Source organism: Oryzias latipes, chromosome 12, assembly GCF_053564925.1.
Source record: "Oryzias latipes strain Hd-rR chromosome 12, Olatipes_Hd-rR_3.1".
In the NCBI taxonomy this organism is placed as follows: Eukaryota; Metazoa; Chordata; class Actinopteri; order Beloniformes; family Adrianichthyidae; genus Oryzias; species Oryzias latipes.
In genome coordinates this window covers 28129849-28152582 of record NC_136248.1, presented here as the reverse complement: position 1 = coordinate 28152582, position 22734 = coordinate 28129849, and the positions used below count along the sequence as shown (strand labels likewise).

Genomic DNA, 22734 nt, shown 5'->3' with positions numbered 1-22734 from the left:
CATCTCCCTATAACATTCATTTAATAAAATTAAGCTGAGACTTTCTCATTAAGTTTGCATGTGTTCATTATGTTTTTATGTTAAATTTGAAAAAAAAAATGAATTTAGCTATTTAAATTGTGTTATAACTAAACTATAATATTATTAAAAATGTGGTAGCTGAAACAATCCACTATTTAGTAAATTTAGTAAAAGTGGCTTTGTAACGTTATTCAACATTTTATGTTAGTAATGCGTTGCATATCAGTGCAAAGTCGATATATAAAAATTCGCTTCTATACATGTCAATAACGGGTGATTCACATGGATCGTGTAAACGGTTAAGAAGTTATGGTATTTCAAAGTGCGGGTTTTTTTTGAGTGTCGCCGGCGACATCTCCATTGTTAAAAGGTTAAAAATGCTTTGGTAGTAGTGGTACCTAGCTAAAGCCAACAGGTGTTAAGGGGTATGTGACCGGCAAAAATTTGGGAGCCACTGCCTTAGAGCATGAGGCAACAAGTGTTACAGCCCTTATGTACGAACCTTTGAAGGGAAAAAGTTACTCATGAGACTATTTAAATGGCCTATATCATGCAAAAGCAACTTTTTTGATCTTTCAGGTGCCTCCTAAAAAAAAACAACCCCAAAAAGTTTTTTTTTAACCCATTCATGCATCTCCGAGCATTCCTCTACAAACCTGCACTCAGAGCAACAGCCCCTCCCAATCCACGAAAACAGCCCCTTCCAGTACCAGCACCGCCCCCAGACTAACACACACACACACTTTATCTGCAGCTAAAACACTTCCCTTATATATGCTCACTATGCACATCCACCTCTGCAAAAGTTTAGATGTTGCTTTGTTTTTTTGGGCAAAACGCAGACACGCTGCCGAGGCCAGCCTTATGTTGACGTCATGAAGTGGACGGCACCTACAGGGAGCAAAAGGCGGAGCTTCAGAGATTGAGTCGTCTTACTTCCAGGTAGGAAAAGGAGCTGTGAAAATGACTAAAATTTCACTTTAAAAAATTGTTGTATAGTGTGCCAAAGGTAATATGTTATCATATATGTAGGTATAGTTTACTCTGAAAACCTTAGAAAAAGCATGATATAGACCCTTAAAAAGCTGGATCTAAGTTAGAACTGGACGAATTCTAGTCCATAAGATCGAATACCCCAACATACCCCGCAAGTTTTCAACCTTCCACTGACCTTATTGCTGCTGATAACCTGTATCAGGTGTATTCAGTCCACCAAAATATGGAAACATCTACGTCTACACTTGATTTATATTTTAAAATGTAATAGTGATGTCTATTGATACATGTTTTTTTTATTGCTTTGTAATTTTTCAGATTAATCACCTCTACTTTCATATGACATGGTCTCAAACTCATCCAAACACTTAGAGGTTAAGTATTGTCAATCCAAGAACAATTTTAAGTCTTGGTTGCTTCTTTGACACAAGCAAAGCCACAGGGAGACTAAAATATTAAATTTCACATCTTTAATAAATCATGATGCTGAGCAAGAAGGCATTTTATTTTAATAGGTTCTGTGGCAAAGTTTTTTGAGATTAGCAGGAGTTTTCTTGCAAGATTACAGACTTCTGACAGTCCAAAACATATATAAATTGTGTTTATTCCTTCAGCATATGCTCAGAGGCTGTGCAAGAAACTTTCCTTGTTAACTGCAATAAGCATCACATTAATCAGAGATGCAATATGGCAGTTTAATGCGTTTTTAATAGTGCTGGGACGGCGCAGTTCTACAGCTCAGACACAAGAAAAACATGTCATACAGACAAAGGCCCTGTTGGTTTTCAGCGTGCTTGGGTATATCTTAATTAAATTCTTCATATACTGTATATGAGCCGCGGTGATAGACTGGCGGATTGTTATTTGAACTATGAGGGTGAATCACGATGAAATGAAGCTGAAATGGGGAAAACGATCTATTGATCGCGCTGGCTGTGAGGTGAAACAAAAGCAGTCTTTAAATGAATGTCGCCACATCGATGCGCAGAATAGATGTTATCTGTCTTAATGACAGAGGGGAGTCCTTGGCTGAAGGGGAACCTCATCAAAGTTACACATGCATAACCTTGCCTCGGATTTCACCGGGAAAAGGAAACCACGCCACCTTAAATAAAGATTTACACCCAGGAATTTAGGTCATAGAATTGTGTCAACACACAACAGGAAAGGGAACTCCATGAAGCCCTGGGACAAATTACATATTTGACTTCAACATAATCTTACAAATTGTAATAGTCTCTCATTCAAATGCAAACCAAGAGGCACATCCAGAAGACGAATGAAGAAGGTGAATGAAGAAGTGTGGGAAGTGGATCAACATCCATGAAGACGACTAACGGGGTTTGAATATTTGCTTCCAGTGTAGCACAGTGTCAGCAGCCTGGAGTAACGGATTTCTAAACCAGGATATGTGCAAACAGCAAGATGATCAGATGAGGTGAAAGAAAATAAAGAAAATATATATATATACCATTGACTGTGTATTAGACCTGAACTGAGGGTCCTCCCTTCCCCCCTTGGTTCCCTTGCTAATCCTACGTTTTCTTTATATTTTTTCAGTAGTGCAAGTTATTCAACGACCAAACAGATGCTTCAATAAAAGTAGGTGGTCTCAAGTCGAACGCTTAAAAGCATTCGACAAATTCTCTCAATCTCTATATTAATTGGTAGGGGTATGGACGTCCAACAAGCTCTTGTCTGATTGGGAAGGGTGGTTTCCATAGAAATGATGACTCAGATCAACCCAGACTGCTTACTGGTAATGTCTGGTTCCAACATACCGACGTGACGGCCGTACCGCAAAAAAAGATGGCGACTGGATTGACTTCCTTTGGCTGTTGCCGGAAGTAGACCATTTCCTATGGATGTCATCACCCTCACTCAGTCCAGTTATCGTATACAGTCAGGGCAAACTGTGTAATTCAGGAAGGAAGGGACTGAAAAATGACTCAAGTGTGACATTAAATCAGATCATGAGAACAGATAAAGACCTGGAAAAAACATTTCTGTCAAAGATTGACCTGTGTTTGGTGGTGAAAGAGGCCTGAGTGGGCAGCACGTCGAGCTGCATAAACGGCTTTGCAAAGCTGTGCTCTTCCTTCAAACAAACGTGCTTTTCACAGCTGAATGAAAAAGAAAATGCACAAGAAACATAAAACAGCCAAAGAGAAAATGAGTGTGGGCATTCAATACTAAACACAGGTGTGCTTTTTGTCCCGTGAAGATTATTCTTTCTGCTCAGCAAGAAGCATGTTTTTCTTGCTTAAATCAGTAAAATGTCCTCGCTAAAGCCGTCTCTGAGGAACAGACTGGAGATTCAGAGCCCTGAACAGAGGGGAAAATGCTAAAAGACAAAATTTAAAGCACAAAGATAATGCTTACACGTAATAATAAACAAAAGGTTGTATAAACAAAAGCAAAGATTCAGAGATAACCTAACTTTACAGAGTTCACCGCTATGCTTTCTGGCCTGGAAAAGCAGGAACAACCCTCTGATGTGGCAACAACCTCACCACATGTGCGTTTTACTGCAAACATGACCACATCTTACAATCTAGTAAGATTTAGACATTTGAAATTGGAAATATTGAAATGAACTGGCCTGAAAGGTTTTGTCTACGTTCGGAGAAACATCTGATATTGAGGAGCTCTGAGGGCCAACGTTATTTCATGCAGATGGAAAAGCTCCTCTGAACTTTGCTTTGGACCAAACTAAGAAACTCTGGTCTGCCCAGAAATAAAGGTCATGTTCTATGGCGCAATTAAGTGTGAAAATGCAGACAGAACAACCAGAGAGCAGAAGTAAACCAACAGAAAGAAAAGAAAAAAACAACAACCATAATGCAAATCCAAAGAAAAACAAATCATAAAACTTAAAAGTAACTTAACCTTTTTTTTTCATTTTGCTTATTAAAAATCTTTTCTTTCTAAAAAAAAATAAAATGCAAAAATATGCCCATTTTTATATATTTATGACAAATAATCCTAGTGTGAAAACATCCTTTCAACTAAAATAATGTTTTTGTTTTTTCCAAACATGTTTTTGTGGCATTTTGCTCATAATGGAGGACCTATCTAAAGAAAATTAAGCTTAAAATTACATTTGTGGATATTTCTTTCTTTAGACCAATGTCAAACAGCGGACAAAAAATGCTGTTTGACAAAGACCGTTTTAGTGACATGGAAAATAAGCTAGGTGGGCCACAAGCTCCCTTTTAGCCGTGGGGAGGGGAAGGGGGGCGGGGTTGCTCCTTGCCAATGGTCCCGCCTACAAATCAGAGGTACATTTTTAATTAACCACTGCCATTCTGCAGAAACTATGTCCTAAAAAAGAGCACAGTTTCTTTTTTCCTGTGAATGGCATAATCATGACGTAGTTTTTGAACTCACCCGTCAGTTTGCCAAAGACATCGGCTATTTTTGACCCCCATCCGTTACTGGTTTGTAGTAGAAATATTGTGTAATAAAATGAAAACTGGGGTTTTGGAAAACATGGATATGAAGCATTGCCACAAAAACAGTTTTAGGATCATTTATTAAAGCAAATGATAAAGGCCCCAAACAACTAGAGCATTTCAAAAAGTGGCAAATAAAAAGATGATTGGAGTGAGACTTACACTTAAATTAACTTAACTTCAATTTCTGTCAAATACGATTACATTTAGTTTTTGGATTTTCTACAGTGGACACTGCCTCGTTTACAGCAAATAAAAGTAAAAATGATAGTGAGTTGGGAATGGATTTAGGACTCATCTCATCTTCATCTCTCTGCGTGGAGCTTGCGTTTTCTCACTGTGCTTACATGGATTTTTAAACAGGTGCTCTCCCTGAAGAGATGAGCACTGATGTTTGTCGTATTCGTCTCTCCTGGCAACCGAACGGACTACAGCTGTCCATTCTGTGCCTCCACTACCCTCACTCCTTCATAGACCGCAGTGGCTGTAGAAAAGATTCCAGTTAAAAGGAATTGTCTTGAACCCCACAAAGATGACCTTTTCTCTGCAGCTTTCTTTTAATAATAATGATAATTAATTTTATTTATATGGCGCCTTTCTAGACACCCAAAGTCGCCTTACAGACACGAAACAATGAAATACAATTAAAAGAATGAAACATTAGTTAAAAAACAAAACAAACGATAGAATCATTAATTAATTAGGGTGGATATGCTTGTAGGTTTTGAGATTTTTTGCAAACTGAGGGAGTGAGTCCATGTCATCTTAAGGTTTGATCTCCAATTTCCCCACTTTCTCATTAAATCCTCATTTGTCCACTTGTCTAAAATCCTATTTCCAGCATACATTTTGGCTTTAAAATCTCTCAGATACGGTGTCTGCATTTTCCTGGTAGACTGAGAATTTCTCCTGAACATTTCAAAATGCATCTTCAAAAGCTAACGGCTTCCAGCTCTGTTTCTTTGTATGAATGATGGAGCTTTGTTGGCTTTACAAGATACTGTCACACATGACTTCTGAGATGCATTATTGAGGTTTCAAACACCAAGAGGGACTCTCAAATCCCAGCCTGCACTTCTGACACTTACAAAAGCAGCACAGCCTTTGAGAACGCAGAGGGCTGTAAAAATATAGCCAGATATAGTCCTTCTCTGTCTCGCTAAATTGTTTTGTTAGCAGAGGAGCTAATCTACCATGAAGTCTGCATTAAAATGTGAGTGAAAAACCACCTAAACAAGCTAAAGTACATAAACTATAATCATGATGGAAACACAACTCTGAGACAACTTTACCTGGAGAATCCTATCTGCAAACATGTGTTACACTATTTTGCTTTGTAGTCTGATTAAAAAGCTGCACACCTATGTTGCACTGAATATCAGTCATTTGTGCCTAGAATAGAACAACAATGAATCCATGACACGTTTGGTAATGAACAGGGATGTGCACGATAGATGTAATTATTTAGCAGACAAAGACGAATTTTTATAAAACTTGTCTGGAAACACACTTTAGATGAAATGACTGTGACCGTCCTCTAGTTTTACATTTTTACCGAGGTGTCGCTGTGTCTTTACGTGCTATCTTCTTATCATTATCAACTGAAAGTGTAGTCAGCTAAACTTTGAGGATGGAAAAAGTGTAGAGAACGTTTTCAGGATTTTCTATTAAACGATCAAAATCAATTGTAACGTTTAGATTTTGTTTACTGCTGAAGTTAACCAGGAAGTTGACAGAAAAACCTTTAAGTGTGACATATTTTATAGTGATAAATACCATGTCTTTCTCTTGAAATCTTTGTGTTTTTATCTGTTTGATCTTAGGCGAACATCTAACATAATAGGGCTCCATCTGATTGGTCAACAACGTGAAGGGGTCTATCCGATTGGTCAAATGCATAAAGGGATTTATTTGATTCGTTAGATGCTTCAAGTTGCCATAAGATTGTTTTAGCACATTTAAGGTAACCATTTTTTGCAATTTTCGCTGTCTTTTGCGATATGCGTATTGCACAGCTTGATATTGCTATAATGACAACGATTTGCGGTATATTGTGCCCAAAAGGGATGATGGGAAGTGTGGGCATGCTTACTTCATGCCAATGGTCCCGCCCACAACCAAGACAAATGTCTAATGAACTTCTGTTTCAAACCATGTCCTAATTTAGCTAAAAACATAATCATAATTAAAAGACCAATGGAACACTTTGAGAATAGATCAAAAGATGATCAGAGTGGGTCTTCATTTATTAAGAAAAGTGGTTTGATTTGTGAGTTGAATCGGATCACTGCCTAAGTAACAATTTAAAGCCCTAACTTATGATGCAATAATAAAATGACACCACCCATATTAATTTTAGGATTGATTTATGTTTAAAACATTTAAATCGGAGGTTTGCTTCTTTTAAATGTCTATAAAATGCAGACACTAACTTTCTGAAGAAGCCAAATTGCTTCCCTTAGCCACTTTTTTATTGTGCGTATACCTTCAAAATAATGCCGTGACACTGTGATTCCAAGTTATAGTCTCTATACTTTGCATCAAGTCTGAGTGGAATAATTATTAGTTTTGACAGCTTCGATTCGACCAAATTTTCTAAAAAAATATATAAAATAAAAACCTGCAGTTCAGCTCAAAAACTCAGAGCACATCCACAAGCGCTGAGCCTCACTTAAGTTCACATCCATTAATTATGTATTTGATTACTCTTGAAATTAATTCATCAGGGTGAGCAGTGACAGGTGCTGGCTGTTACTGACAAACCTCTGAGGCACTTACTGATAACATGAGCTGCTTAAGGATTCTGCGCCGTAACCTTCCTATCCGTCTTTTCCTGTGCCGGCGCTTTTTCTCTCCTCCATTATTTCTTCCGTTTTTTCTCCTTTGGTCAGGTGAGTTGAGAAATGATACCAGAACCAAAGCATTTGTCATAGCTACAATCCACCAAAACAAAATTACACAGAAACGAATTACAAGAGAAGAGTGGACAACAAGAAGAGGATGAATGAATGAGGTATTTATGAAATAAATGTGCTTTAGAGAAAATAATACGGCAAACCAGCGGTACAAACTGAAAGCAATAAAAGGGAAAGGGGAGAGCAAAGCGAGTGGAGATCAAGGTGAACAGTGTATAGTTTTGAAACTAGCATATCTGCCAATGCCCTTAAGTTGGGCAGTGAGGCATTGAATGGACCATTTGGGATGGGCAGTTTTCTCCAAGGCTTTCTTTTCAGTGTTGTAAGAAAGAAAATGACAGCAATGCTAGGTCTAGCTGAAGTGAAGGCTTCAAGGCGGAAGAGAAAAAAAAAAAGCTTGAAGGCAAATCAGCATGGAGCAACTCAAACAGCAACATTTGAAAACCCCTGTCATTTTCTCCACGCTTCAACATACAGAACATATAGTGCCACTATAGTAAAATGCATGCATGAAAGCCCTCGTGTCGAAATGACCCTGAACAGTAAAATTTCATTACTAGACGACTTCAGAATGTGTAAATACAAAAGTCCTTCATCCATGTTAAGGGCCTGGTTAAAGCAAATGTAAGGAGTGAATTTCCACACCTGGAGAGCTCAAAAGCAGCTTCCTTTAGCATCAATCCTCCAGAGTGCAGCTGTTTCATTGTTAATAGTGGGGTTTAATTGTTAAGAAGGTTTTAGGAACATTATTTCAACTGGTTCTGAGCAAATACTGTAGTAAGCTGGTTAACAGGAGAACTCTGGTTACCAGAAAAAAACAAAATACACAGAATACTGTTTCAGGGGCGGAGCTATGGGGGCGTAAAGAGGGGGATAGGGGCCTTCAGCAAAAAGCATTGCCGCCCCACTCTCCCCCAATTTTTAAGTTTAAATTAATATTAGTTTTTGACAAAGATGATGATATCATCAATACACGTTTCTTTAAGCATCGCAAAAATTAAAATAGAATAAAAAAAGTTAAAGAAACACTTACTACAATTAAAATTTGGAAAGCCAGGTTTTTCTTACACCTTAACCCCAATTAACATAAACCAGGTGCATTTATTTAACCTTAAATCTTAAGTTTTACTTTAAGATTTATTACTTTATTACGTTTTGGTCTGTTTGGATTTACAGCGTTGATTCATATTTTTTGTAGTTTATACGTAGGGGTGTGACGATAAGCGCATCAATGCATCACCGGTGAAAAAAATAAGGTGATCGTCTCATCAACTTTTGCTTATGGTGCGTGATTTGAACTATAATAAACACATTCATCTTTGCTAATAATTAACACTTTCTGCGAGTCCTGTGTTCAAACTTCAAGGGCTCCTGGTGGAATTTCCATTGTATTCATTTCCATTACAAGCTGCGTGTGTTCTTGACTCTGGGACGCGGCCGCTCACTGGAGGATTTTGTGTTTGGGGTGGCGCAAGAGTCCAGACACCGTGACTTCCTGCTAAATCACCGCGGTGATCAAAAATCCCACACCGTCACAGCTGTACTCCAGAGCGGGTTAATAACAATAATAAAGTAATAAAGTAAAATAATAAGGAATCAATCACCGTTTTTCAGGGGGAAACCTTCTTTTATAAGTAAACTTCACTTCGTAACACCAAACATGAACGCACACCCCTAACACGTTTGCGCTGCACACGCCCCTCCTTCCTCCTATACACGCAGGGCGCTGACACACTGGTGTCAGTACTTACACATACTCATTCTACAAAATCTATATAGTTAGTTAATTAGTTAGATAGTTCGTTGTTACTGTTATTTGTTAATAAAGAATACTGCGTTGTAGTTGTAATTGTAATTATTAATTTCCACTGTATTTATCTGCGACGCGGTTGCCGGGGAAATTTGTGTTTGGCAGCAGGGGGGGGGTTAACCACTGCGTTTATTGCTGCTTCATCACCACGGTGATCACAAATCCCACACCGTCACAGCTCCATTTATACGTAATTATTACGCAAATCTTACATCATTTTTGCAGGATGCAAACGCAAAAGTGCGGCTTTCCACAACCGTTCGACGTATGCCAGACCTTTCACACATGTCCAACCGATGTAGAACTTATATCGTGTATACGGCGCTCATATCACGTTTAAATTATGTAATTGAGGCATTTTAATGTGGTTCATTTGTGATACATCTGAAGATTTCATGTAAAGACCACACCTGCATTCGGGTAGGACCAATTTTCATCAGTGCAATATGCACAAAATGTACATAGCGGCTGTGTGACATTGCCTTTAGCAAAAACCCTTTCTGGCATTGTAAGAAAAAACTTCTAAACAAGCATGCACAGCTTTGTTACCTAAATGTTTCTCTCTCTTTGCAGAGATTTGCTGCATTTTCACATTACTCAATGTGGACTGGACTCTCTCTGCTTTTGCTTTTATTCAGCTCTTGTTAGTCCCTTCAAAACTATAATGCTGCCATCCATCTTTTCCAGTACTGATAGTGCTCTCATGGATGCAGCTTTTGCCATATTTGCTCCTCCCCCTCATATGAGCAGATCTCACAAGGCCAGCGCCAATCTAGCCAGACCACACATCGAGATTTCCAAGGCAGAGGGAGCAGGATTTTAAAAAATTGATCCGTGGATTTTCTGAATATTGGTTATTTTAAATTAGAATTGATTTGAATCGTTCCATTCCCCCAGCTGTAAAATCCTATTTTGACAAACACCAACAAATGGGTTTGATATGTTTTTCTCTGCCAAAAATGTCCAAGGTGACTGAAAGCGCTCAACAATTTTGAAGCGTTCTTTTCATTTCAGATTTCTAAAACTGCAATTACAATTTTTTGTAAGAGGAGCAACCTGACAAAACAGTCATGATTATGAGCTGAACACAAGAAGTTGTGGTTTATGAAGCCAATTGATTGAGAGAAGAAAACAAAGCGCATATAAGAGAATAAGCACAAAGCATTTGTTAAATGCCATCTCGCTTAAAAAAAAAGAAGAAAAAAAAGAAAAAGACACTTTAAAAGTTTAGAGCATGAGTGCTTTAAAAGAAAACTTTACCAAATCATTTTGCTACCTTTGAGCAGCAAATAAGCAACGTCTCCATGGATCCTTTAATGCAATTTGTGCTTAGAGGCTTCTGAAATTTTTTTGCATTATTAAATTGCAGGCTAACAAAGATACATAAGGTAAAACACGAGTTTAAAAATCTGCAGTGTACCTTTTAATGCATTATTAATAGACTCAATATTTCTAATCAAAAGCTCAGCGAATACCTTGGAGGCTTGAATGCAAATGTGTGCAAAAAAATGTGTTTACATAAAAGTTCACAAAAAGCATCACGCTGTTCGGGTTGCAGTGAAGCGCCGGCTTTACGAGAAATAAAATAAAATAAATAAATAAAGGAGTACAACAATAACAGTGAACTCAAAGCTAAATGTCACAACCGAAATACCAAGTCAATTAAACTGGGGTTCACGAGTTCCCAATTTGTTTTTATTTATACTTTGTTTGTCAGAGGTTTCCATCCAAAAAAACAGTTTTGTTTAGTTGAGAAAAGTAAATTCTTATTGATTTAGGTTAAAACATAACAAAGGCAGTACTTATGTGACAAAAAAAAATACAGTTTTCTATAGTAAAAATAAATGAAAAAGTGGATTTTGCCATTTAATAAACAGAAAAATTCATGAATTGAATAAACATATATTTTTAAATTTCCCTCCAGGTTTAACTCAGGGACTGCCATATATGCCTCTTCTTCCTCGACGTCTCCATTGTGGCTTTCTGGATAACAAGAAAATGATAGTAATTTCGAAAAGTTTTTTTTTTTTGCTTCAATACCTGTAAAACATTTTTTTTTACTGAAACTAGACCCAATTAAGAGATTAAAGGTGTGATCAACCATTGAGTGCACAGATTTCAGAATACCAAGCAAAACATTTGATCTTTTATCAGATTTATTTATAATTGGAAAAAGTTTAAAATGCATATTACTTGTATTTACATATTATAACAATGTTTAGTTTATGACCAGAGGGGAATTTAAATATATATTGAAACATACTTGATGTCATTTTTCTATTGGATCATAAATTAATAAGGGTGTACTCAGACCAGACACATTGGTTACTTTAAGGGAATCAGAATTCCCCAGATAATCCAGAACAGATTTTCAGCCTCAATGCATCCAAGCAGACCCCAGTCCAGGACCAGGAACCGCTTTCTGACCCGTCTTTTGAGGTGGCCTCGGTTCATTTCCAATCCAAAAGTCTTTTACCTGACTTTGATACAGACTTTATTTAAATTAGTCAGTAAAATATAAAGTTTAAATAAGAGAATTATCCTGACAAGGATCCCAAACCACAGGACTTCCGATATTCTCTCTCTTATTACTTTGCATCACCCTCGTAATTCCTGGCCAATGACTGAAGAAATCTTTAGTCCCATGGTTTTGTTTACAAGCTTTGGTTCGAAACAGAAATGTCCCGTTGACAGCAGTCTGAATACAGACCAAACGCAGGGTTCAGGACTCGGTCCACACCAACGGACTTTTCCAGTCTGAATACACCTTAGAGTTCTGCTTTTATTCGGATTAACAGCTGTAGAAAGTGGAATAAAGGATGATGACCCGCAAACGTAGACTGGAGAATAGTCATTGCAATTTTGGACCTTTGCCGTTTAAAATTTTAGTACATTTGCTGCAGTGGTCATATTAATCAAAACATAAACTAAAAAAACTTTCATATTTATATTTTTTTCTTTCTTTACATTTCTGATTTTATTTATGACTAAAAATCATAGTTCATTTATATTTAGCGCAGCAGTAGTGTGGTATTATAGTGAGCGGTGAATAAGACTCTCCTCTCCTGTCCAGCTCTATTTCTTATAAACTTTTAAAAACAGTTCAGAAAACATTCAGCCAACATTGTTGGCACCACAAAGTGGAGTGAAAGATCAGAGATTAAGTCATCTTACTACCAGGTAGGAAAAATTATCTGCGAAACTAACTCATAAATATCAAGGTAAAATATATTATTATATATGGATATGGTCGACACTTATGGTATAGGCCTTTTAAAAGTTTTTTTTAGTGCTGATATTCATTGATGAATCTGGGTTACAATAAAAAAAAATCATGAAAACTGTTAATGAGACATCAACAGAAACCAATATTTTTAAGACCGACTCTGATCATCTTTGGATCATACAAGCCATAATTATGATATTTATAATTATGATTATAATATACATTATTTTATAAATATTTTTTTATAAATAATTTTTTAAAATAAAATCTTTCCCTTTCGGCTTTTCCCATCAGGGGTCGCCACAGCGAAACAACCTCCCTTTCGAGGATGTGTTGCATGGTTAACTTAATAAAAATATATTATATAAAATAATTAATTAAAACTATAATTATCATAATGCCATTTTTATAGCGGCAGGGCAGGACTGTTGGCGAGAATCAACCCCGCCCCCTTCCCCTTTCTGTTGCTAAGGGGCTCAGAGGAAGTACGCTCTTTTTTAACGTTCCACCCTTTTTTTGTCTGCTCCTGATTCACAATGATTTAAATAAAGACATTCTCAGATATGCATATTGAGCTTATATATGTCCTGCATCATTAGAAAAATACCAGAAGAACGTGTAAAAACACCAGTTTTCTCTGATTTTTTTTGAAGAAAAAAAAATGCAAACACGGAAACTCAACTTTACAAAAAAAACTCAAATCAAAAGCTTCAAGAATCTTTTACTTGAGGCACAGAACTAAAGAAAGAATATAAAGTTGTTGTTTTTTTTCGCAGTAAAAGGTGAAGCTTTTTTTAACAAAAAAACAAAAGGATTACAACTCCTCACATCTATTTCTCCTGAGAATGAGATGTGTGATAACTACAATATCGACAGAACTGAAAAGTCTCCACATCCCAAAGAAAAAGAGAGAAAAAAACCTTTTAAATAGCTACTATTATTACTCTGCTCAGGACAGGCTGCTGTGATACTTTATCACCGTAATAGCTGTGTTTATGTTAACCTCCAGGAAAAATGTGGTTTCTCTGAGTAACATCTCCGGAAATATTTGTTCACATTTAATTTTGTAGCTGTAAACATTTTGTACGTAGGCGTGTGAGCCTTTCCTCCTCCTGAATGTGGGGAGGAATTGATGTGAGGGGGGCTTGATGGGCTGAGAGGAGAAATGGCTTTCCTTTGAATAATGCAATAGTGAAACTGAGCCATATGACCGACCGCTGTCCTGCCGAACAGAAACACGTCTACACAGCGCAGCAGAATTCATGTTGGCTAAATCAACTTCGGAGTCTCATTTTTTTATGTTGATAAATAAAACATGACAAAGATGACTCTATTGCACTTTAGCCTTCATCCTCCCCTTTCAGGTTTTTTTTTTTCTAACCCAACGCCACGCTCAGACCCGGGGTGATCCCTCAGCAGCGGGGTTCTCACAGCTACAGGTGCTGCAGCATCAAACCCAGCAGGCCTCCTGAATTGGAGTCGGCATCAAGGAATTTTGTTACTAAACTCGTTTTTGAATTATGAATTGTGCGTCCATCCTGCAGTGTTGCTTGAGATGAGCACAGCATTTAGGCTACACAAGGACAACCGTGTTGGCTAATGTAATGTGATTTAAAGTTAATCTGGCAGATATGGAGGAAATGAATCCACTGCTTCCACCCCTGTCTCTTCACACGTGGAGGGAGGCTCAAAAACATCACAACACCACGCTGTCAGGAGCGTTTTTAAAGTTCACGGTGACAAACGCGCACAGCATCTTAAGATGCGAGAGATGTTTTTGGCTTGTGCCATAATCACACTGTAATGAGGTTTTATTTCATTAAAGGAGACGTATTATATCATCTCTTTCATGAAGGAAGTGAGCCACAACTCCTTATGATGCTTTAGAATAAAAGCTTTAGTTGGAAGGTGGTTGGGCACCACGGATATGAGGAGGAGGCAACTGTGTGGAGCCCAGACATGAACACATTTAAAGGAGGCGTCCCTGTAGAGCGTATGAGAAAGCTCAGAAACTGAAATCAACGACCGAAAAACAGATTTCTGACTTTCTCACTAATTGTTTCGTATGTATGTGATGATAAGGAAAGCAGCTCCTTTTTCAGCAAAGCAACACAAGGTTTGTCAGCCCCTGCATCAGCAGCTTGTAAAAGCTGCAGAGCTTCAGGACAAAACACCAAGCTGCAGATTAAACAGGGGAAATGATGCGAGTGCCGCGACTATGTCAAAACTAAAAACAATTTATTTATTCAAAAGGTGTCTTTTTTAAACCCAGAGAACCCAAAAACTTTTGTCTTCAAAGTTTTCAAAGATAATTTGACAATTTTTGTTCATTTTTGTTAGCAACAATTAATTTTGCCAATAAAAATATATAATAATATAATAAACTGAAAATAAAAAAAGAAAACAAATAGATAATATAACAAGTATAAAAAAAGCAGCTGTCAAATTTGACCCTTGGGTTCTCTAGAGTCAATATACATACATTTCAATTCTGGACTTTTTTCACTTAAACTGTGAATTCTGAGTAAAGTTTTAATACATAAAGAAAATACCAAAGTCAGAATTTTCTTTTAATATGAATTCACTTTATGTGCAAATAAATTCTAAGCACTACACGAGGTGAGATTTCATTATTGCAAACTAAATAAGATTTCACATTTTTTACATCTCCACCTTATGTTTTAATCAACAATAAAAACAAATTTAGGCATAAAAACCACCTCTAGTTTTCCATCTAGTTTTTTTAGAGCTGACAGTTTACAAAATAAAAAGAAGACCTGTGTATTATTTAGTGTTATTAAGCAATATTTGGTTTGTGAAAGTGCAATGTCCTTACACTCACACATGTACATTATATTTATATGGTTAAATAAATGACCACAGTTAGTCTATGGTCACCAGCCTTATCTACTATTATCCTTTGGTGACATATTTCAGACTTTATACAAGTTATTTTTTTCTTTCTCTTTAATATTTTTATTTTAGATTTAATCCTGGCTTTAAAATATTCTTTAAAACCTTTTGGGAGCATCATATTTTTGCTGTGCATACAATATTAATAAAATAAATTCTGATTGAAGTTGCATCTAATCAATTTTAAGTCCTCCTATTTAACTGCGAAGGATCTATATTATGGCCCATTAACATAAGTTTTCTCACCAAAATCTCAATAGTTTAGTACAGCTTTATTAGCTTCCTGCTTTATAATTAATATTCATATGGATTGACCTACAACAGTCAAAACCTGAACATGTTCATCATCGCAATAAACAGCGTAAACCACTGCTACCTAGTGTCAACTTCATATTTTCTAAATGAAAAAGGATGTTCATTTTACTGAAAGATTATTCTGAAATAAGCAGCAAAATAAAAGTTTCATTAATAATGATAATGTTATAAAACTTGCCAAAAATTTTCAATCCCACTTTTAGGATTTTATTAACATATTTGAGAAGGAGAACTAACCAAGAAGAAATATTTTTAAGTGGTTTTGTTGACATTAAAGTCTTAGAAAAAAAAGAAGTCTAAACATTTGATTTAATAAATGGTTTACTAGAAGTCTAAAGATCACCAGGTTACCCGTCTAAAACGTGTTACATCTAAGACTTATTATTCTACGCTTAACCAAATCAGAAAATGAAAAAGTGGGATGAAAACACATTTCCTTTACAAATTGTGAACCTAATTCATCAAACAGGTGCACTTGGTGGTAAAAGCCTGACACAACACATCAGCCTGCCATCAGATGTCCAAACGTCTGCTGTAAAACAGATTGCTTCCTTGGCATTCAGAAGGCTGTGTGAGTGCTATGAAACAAGATTAAAAACTTCTCGCGCCGTAACCCAACCACAGCCCTGCTGTGTGTATTTTGGGGGACTGTGATATATCAAAGTTCAGACATCTCAATCACTGAGTAGAGAAAACGGTTGATCAGGCAGGGCCAGGAATTCAAAGAGTTGTATGTCCGTTACAGAAGTCATATCTGTTGAATGATGTTTGTGTGCCGACATGATCCATTTGATGGAGCAGGAAGACTCTCAGCGCACAAACCGGTGCCAATAAAAACATGGCAGCCATTTTTAAAATAACGCAAAACAAATCCATCCGTTTTTTTCAGGGTGAAATGTTCCACAACCTGGGACACAGATTTTTTTTTTTAAATCACCTCTAAAGCCGCGTACACACGTTCAGTTTCAGTGTTAACTGGTGGAAGGAGGGTCTAAGGGCAGGAATGCCTAGTTTAGCTTAGTCTGTTTAGTTTAGCCATTACCTATAGAGTTCTATAACTTCAACTTCTTTATGATTTAATGTTTATTATACAATTACCGGTAAGAAGCCCATTAAGATGACTATTGTTGTAATACTGGGCTAATAAATAAAATGGAAAGTAACTGGACTTCTTACGACCTGGAGTGCATAGACATTTCATTTTGGGTTACATTACCACAGTAATTAATTCTGCTATCACAGCCAAAATACAGGCATGATCAAATAAGACCTTGGATCTTAAGAGGGTAAGTCAATGTACAGACGCATTCAGAGGTCCTGCGGCGCCTTTTGAGTCTCAGGCACAGCATGGTGGATGAGTGGCAGTGGGACAAAAATCCTGATGCAAGTTCAAATATCTGAACTTTGGCAAAGAAGTTGAATAAACCAATCAGGAAGTCAGCTTTGGCCCATGACACGTAGATGATGTAATCAGCGTGTGGATTCCAACATGGAGGAGGATCTGATTGTTCTCCTTCTGAACTTTAAGATCTTTTTCTTAAAGGTCCTAATGTGGGATAGGAAGACGTCAAACTGGGTCACAGAGACACGGAAGAACAGCTGAAAGTGGCCTTCATTCTGACACAGCTCCTGCGGTTGATGGTGAACCTCTGAATGATCCCGTGAACACGGACATAGAGACGTGTTTACCGTAAATAAACCTCTTTGGTATCATCTGTGTCTTCCATTAATTGACTCAATAAGAGATATACATATGCCCTACGACAGACTGGCAACCTGTCCATGGTGTCCCCTGCCTTTGCCCCCAAGTGGCCGGGATAGGCTCCAGCAGCCCTGTGACCCCGAAAGGGAATAAACGGATTAGAGGATGAATGGATGAATGAATGAATGAATGAATGAATTAATGAGTGAGATATACTGTCAAAACTTTCATGAATTGATGAGGCCTAAGTAGCTCCGCCCACACATGTTGGGAGGTTGATGAACACATTTTTGGACAAGCTTCCAACAGCAAATTTACCACGCATCAAACATCAAGGCAGCGAACAAGAATTTGGCACGCAAACCGTGTTCGATGTGAAAGTAGCTTTAGGCAGCATTGGGCAAAAATCTAAAGCCCAAAGTGTATAAATGCTGTTTGACAAACAATGACCTCCATCCTAATGGATAAATCCACATAGACTTACAAAAAGGTACAAAGAAAATCAGCTTTAAATACAAACCATTAAAAGCGTTAGTGGTTGGACTGCAACTTAATGTAAAAACACTGCCAGCTAAATTAATATTCGTTTCTGAATTAATAGCCTTATTCATTTCTGTACAGCTTGGAGAGTCTCCGTTTATGCCTGTATTAGCTTTATACTCATAACTTCTATTCATGTTCAAGTTGTTTGTCTTAAAGGAAGTGGTGGAGCAGCAGGGAGACGACTGATCAATCACGTTGTTGCAGTTGATGGTAAATACTTCAGTTTATCTGAAGAAAAAGCTCAAACACAAATAAAACAGTCAACCTCAGAATAAACAGAACTTAGCCACATGGAAACTTTCGTTTGAGGTTGAGATATCCTAAAGTGTAGCTGACTATTTAAGGAAAACTTTATTGTTTTAGAAAAAATGCACAACTTTAAATGTTTAAGAAATAATTGTGAAATGCATTTGATGTCCATAATTTGGTCCCAAAAAAAAAAAAAGCTGCTCACTGTTGCATCTCTAAATACACCCATTTCAAACAAGAAAACATTTAAATGATGATCAAAGCTGGAATACAAACCAGTTCCATCAAAAAATATATATGCTGGTCAAAGGAAGTGATGACAATTTTTTTTTTACAGGCCGCAGAAAAACAAACCCATGCTGTCAAGTCTTTCCTTTTTGTTATGGATGCAGCACATCCAGGTAAGACCACAGGCAGTTCAGTAGGAGAACCATATAAAAGACAGAGTAAGCACTCACCTGATAATAGCGGCAAAGCAAGAACACTTCTGAAGTCAATGATGGAAGCAAAGCTGATCAGAAACTTGTCATTTAGCAAGAGGAAAAAGTCTTCTGTTTATTTAAATTTGCATATTTCAATGTGAAGCTGTGTTTTTCCCCCACAGAAATATCGAGTAATAAACACAAACCTCTTTTTATTTTTTTTAAAGAAACCTCTAAAGCTGATGACAGGTAAGCTAGCCCCCCTTATGTGTGAAAGGCAGATGATGCAACCGGGCATAAGAAAAAGCTGCAATGAAACAAAAAAGAAAGAACAGAGACGTAACAGGAGGACGTCTCATTTCTACTCTCTTTGTGACTCAATATTTCACTTGGAGAGTCTTTTAATGGACAATTATGAAAAATGAAAGACTTAAATCCCTTTCTAAGAAACTTTTGTAAAAATCTGTATAATAAATTGACTAAGTAAAAGCTAAAATGCACTGTTTTTAAAGACCCACTCTGATAAAAAATTGTGTTATTAAACATGTTTTTCTGGCATTTTTCTGATGATGAACAACATACCGTATTTTCCGCACTGTAAGGCAAACTTAAAAGCCTTTAGGTGTATTACAGAGTGGAAAGATCCTTTGTACCGCATCGAGTCGGCTTAATTTGTTTCAGATCAAGTCCCGAACCTTTCATTTGGTCTGCATTCAGACTGGCATCAAGCGGCCCATTCTGTTCCGGACCAAAGCTAGTAAACAAAACCACGTGACTAAAGATCTCGTCAATCATTGGTCAGGAATTACAAGAGCGGGACAAAACAACAAGGGAAATAGACAAACGTGCTGCGCCTTACAATTCTTATCAGGTTAACAGTTAATTTAATAAAAAAAATTACATTTCGATCAGTTTTGAACGTCAGAAACAACAGATTTCACTTGTCACTTTGGGATGGGGGATGCATGCCCCCCACAAGGCGGTTCCTGGCAAGGAGACGTGTGTGCTTTCACTCAGAGGATGCCAACAACTGCAGTGCTGAGGAGACGTCAGGTATGAAGGTAGGCTGCTAAGTGTTTATGACAAATAGATTTTCAGGAAAACAGTGTGAGAACCAATGTGTATCACGTTAGAAGTTGGGTCTGAATTCATCAAACACATTTCAATGAGTTATTGTGACTCATCGTTGTGGTGTTATGGCATTGTTTTTTGAGAATTCTGTTATGGAAACTACAAGGTAGCTTTAAGAGTGACATCACGTAACAAGACACAGAAACACCTATAAGAAGTTCAGTGGTGTTAAAACAAAGGTTCTAGCAAATAAACTGTTGGACCATTTTTTCTGTTTGACAACACGACAATCGTTGCTTTGTATTTGTCTGCGGCTCATCGGTTGCTACATTCCTACTCTGTTTACGTCGGCTACGGTGGCCGTTTTGGTTCAGGTGTTCCGCTCCGAGGACGGATTGCATTCAGACTGAGGAACCCCAGAGCGAACGGAAGCTCAGTCCAATTGGAAAAGAAATGAGAACACCTCCAAAGATGGGTCCGAGAGCGCCTCCTGGTCCCGGACTTGGTTGTATTCAGACCGGAAACATGGTTCCGGATTATCAGGGAAAACGAACTCAAAGTGGACCAAATGTGTTCAGTCTGGATACACCCTAAATGTTTTTCAAATAATAAAAACATTAAATAACCAAACTATTACAAAATACTGGACACTGATAATGAAAAACAGGTTTAGCAGTAAAGCTACTTTAGGAAATGTTGGATGTGACTTTTTCCAAAGTTGATAATAATGTTTGTTTTAGTGGAACAAGTCTCTTATTTTACATGTTACAAACAAGGTTGGGAGTTACAGGTATTGTAAATACTCTACCGCAGATAATGTGTACCATGTAACTGAACGCAGTTTAAAAAAAAAAAAAAGTGACTGACGGACTTGGAAATGCATTTTGAGTTTTTCTAAAAAAATAATATTTTTGAACACTACTCATTTTATATTGGGGGTGTGAGGGGCTGTGTGCTAACAGGGGAGCACGTAAACAAAGACCTCATAGTTATGGGTGACAGGAGGGGGGGGGGGGGGGGGGGGGCTGCTACCTACCAGCAGTTCCAAATTTCTGAGGAACTCTGGCCGCTCTGCAGAAACTGTCGCAGAGGGTTTTTTTTCTGCAAAAAACGACAATCATAATTTAAAAGATCACTGGCAACACTTTTAAAATAGATCAGAGTGGGTCTTTAACAGCAAAAATGTACTGTTTTTACAAATAAACAAGCTTTAGATGAGCACTTATCAAAAACAGATAAATCTTTAAAGAAGTGAATCAGTAATCCTCACTTGTAATGTGAAAATAAACTCAACGGAAGCCTACATTTATATCACCAGAGACTCAAATTGTATTTCATCCTTGCATCATAACTCTCCACCGCGTTTAAATTCATTTTTTATTGTGTGCAAGTGTGTAGAGTGCATTTTCCTTTCTCACTCCTTTATGTCTGCATAATACATCTGACTGGTGACATCCCTTATTGCAAATCATAAATTGTGTTTTCTCTTTGCAAAGTACGAGTGTCATCCCCAACAAACAAAATGGACACATGCAGCTCAGATTAACAACAAAAGCACAATTTGCTTGCACACAAACAGTCACATCGCTTGTATTCTGCAAAAAGGCGCAGGTCACTCTTTTTGAATATCCGCCAACGTTCATCATGTAAATGCAGCTACAGTGGGAAAGTCAGTCGTATTCATACAATTTAGAGGCCAGTTTTGAAAGGTTATGTTTAAGAAAACGATAAAAACCCTCCTGGTTTATACATGGAAAGTTGCCCTCAAGATACTTATGCTTAATCTAATATTTATGCAATGCAGATTTTCCAAGTCGAAGCTAATTTCAAAACTTGGGATGCAAAAATGAAAACCTTGGGGCTTGTTAACTAATTGACTTGCAAATGCATCTTTGTTACACAGCCATGCCAGCTAAATAGAAGTCAATAGGTCAGCTTAGATTAACCAGAATGATCTGTTCCATCACCAAAATGAAAGATTTTTACCACTAGAATGCAGATCTGCTTCATGCAACTGCGACCAAGCTTGAAGGAGAACATGTGAGAAACACTATTGGCAGCAAAGATGCATAAAGTGGCATGCTACGTTTGGTATTCAGCTTTTATTTTGTGTTTAAAAAATAATAATAATAAAGCTATGTTTTTCCTTACTGGCGCTAAATTTAAACTCCAAACACATATAGTGGGCAAAAAATATATATTATTTTTTCCTAATAATGTATTTGCCAATTTATTTATTTATTTTTTACCCAATGTCATACAATTTCAACTTGATTTTGATGCATTCAACAGCACTTTTCAAGTCTGGAAATCCAAGCACTCCCAACAAAACTGAGACAATTTACCGCCTGGTCAGTCAGTGTTGTTGTGGAGAAACTTTCACACGAGCACCACGGGGCACACGCCTCTGCGTGGAGTTCAGGTACCCAAACAGCTCAGCTCTTACCTCGGGCTAACGTGGCCACGACCCGCAGACCGAGGAGCACGAGGATGGGAGCACTCAGGTAGCATCCTCGTGAAAACTGTCCCATCACCGTGGCTCTGCTGGTCTGCCTCCCCATCGGGTCCGGGGGCTCCAGCCGCGGGGCTCGAGCATTTGTGGCGAGCTCGAGGGACGCGTAAAGACGTTTCCGTGTCCTCAAGAAGGAGAGGAGTGGAGGTTTTGGTCCGGGTGCAGGTCTGGCGCGAGGAGGGAGGAGACGAGCGCTCAGCTGTCCACGCTCAGCTGCGCGCGAGCGGAATGATTACAGAGCGAGCGCGAGGCAGCGGCTCAAAAGAGAGGGAGGAATAGAGAGAGGTGCAGTGCTGGACCTGTTGAGAGCGCACGCGCGAGGGTCTGATTGTGCGCGTGGTTGCATTAACTGCCATACGAAAGAAGTCGTCCTCGTCTTTGAGCAGAAGCCGCTTGTTATTTTTTTTTTGAAATTTACTGACAGTCAAAGCCAGGGGCGACCCCAGAGAATTTTAATGAGGGGGCCTGATGGTTCCAATTTAAGGTGGCACACCAATGTAGTACACCTTAACATATGAGGTCACAAGTGGAACACTGAAGTAAAAAATGAAGCATGAAGTCACAACTACTTTTATTTTAGTTTA

The 22734-nt window shown here is 37.8% G+C and overlaps 1 protein-coding gene across 2 annotated transcripts in view; it reads right to left on the bottom strand.

Moving 5' to 3' along the window:
* The window catches only part of unc5da (unc-5 netrin receptor Da), a 302362-nt gene extending 279983 nt beyond the window's left edge, over positions 1-22379 (bottom strand). Inside the window, exon 1 of one of the 2 annotated variants that reach the window (XM_011481481.4) lies at positions 22085-22379. In XM_011481481.4, coding sequence (XP_011479783.1) covers positions 22085-22199 — 115 coding nt within the window. In that variant the 5' untranslated portion in view covers positions 22200-22379. The remainder of the gene's footprint in view (positions 1-22084) is intronic. The other variant, XM_078955508.1, reaches the window with a different exon arrangement.
* Positions 22380-22734: the final 355 nt, after the last annotated feature.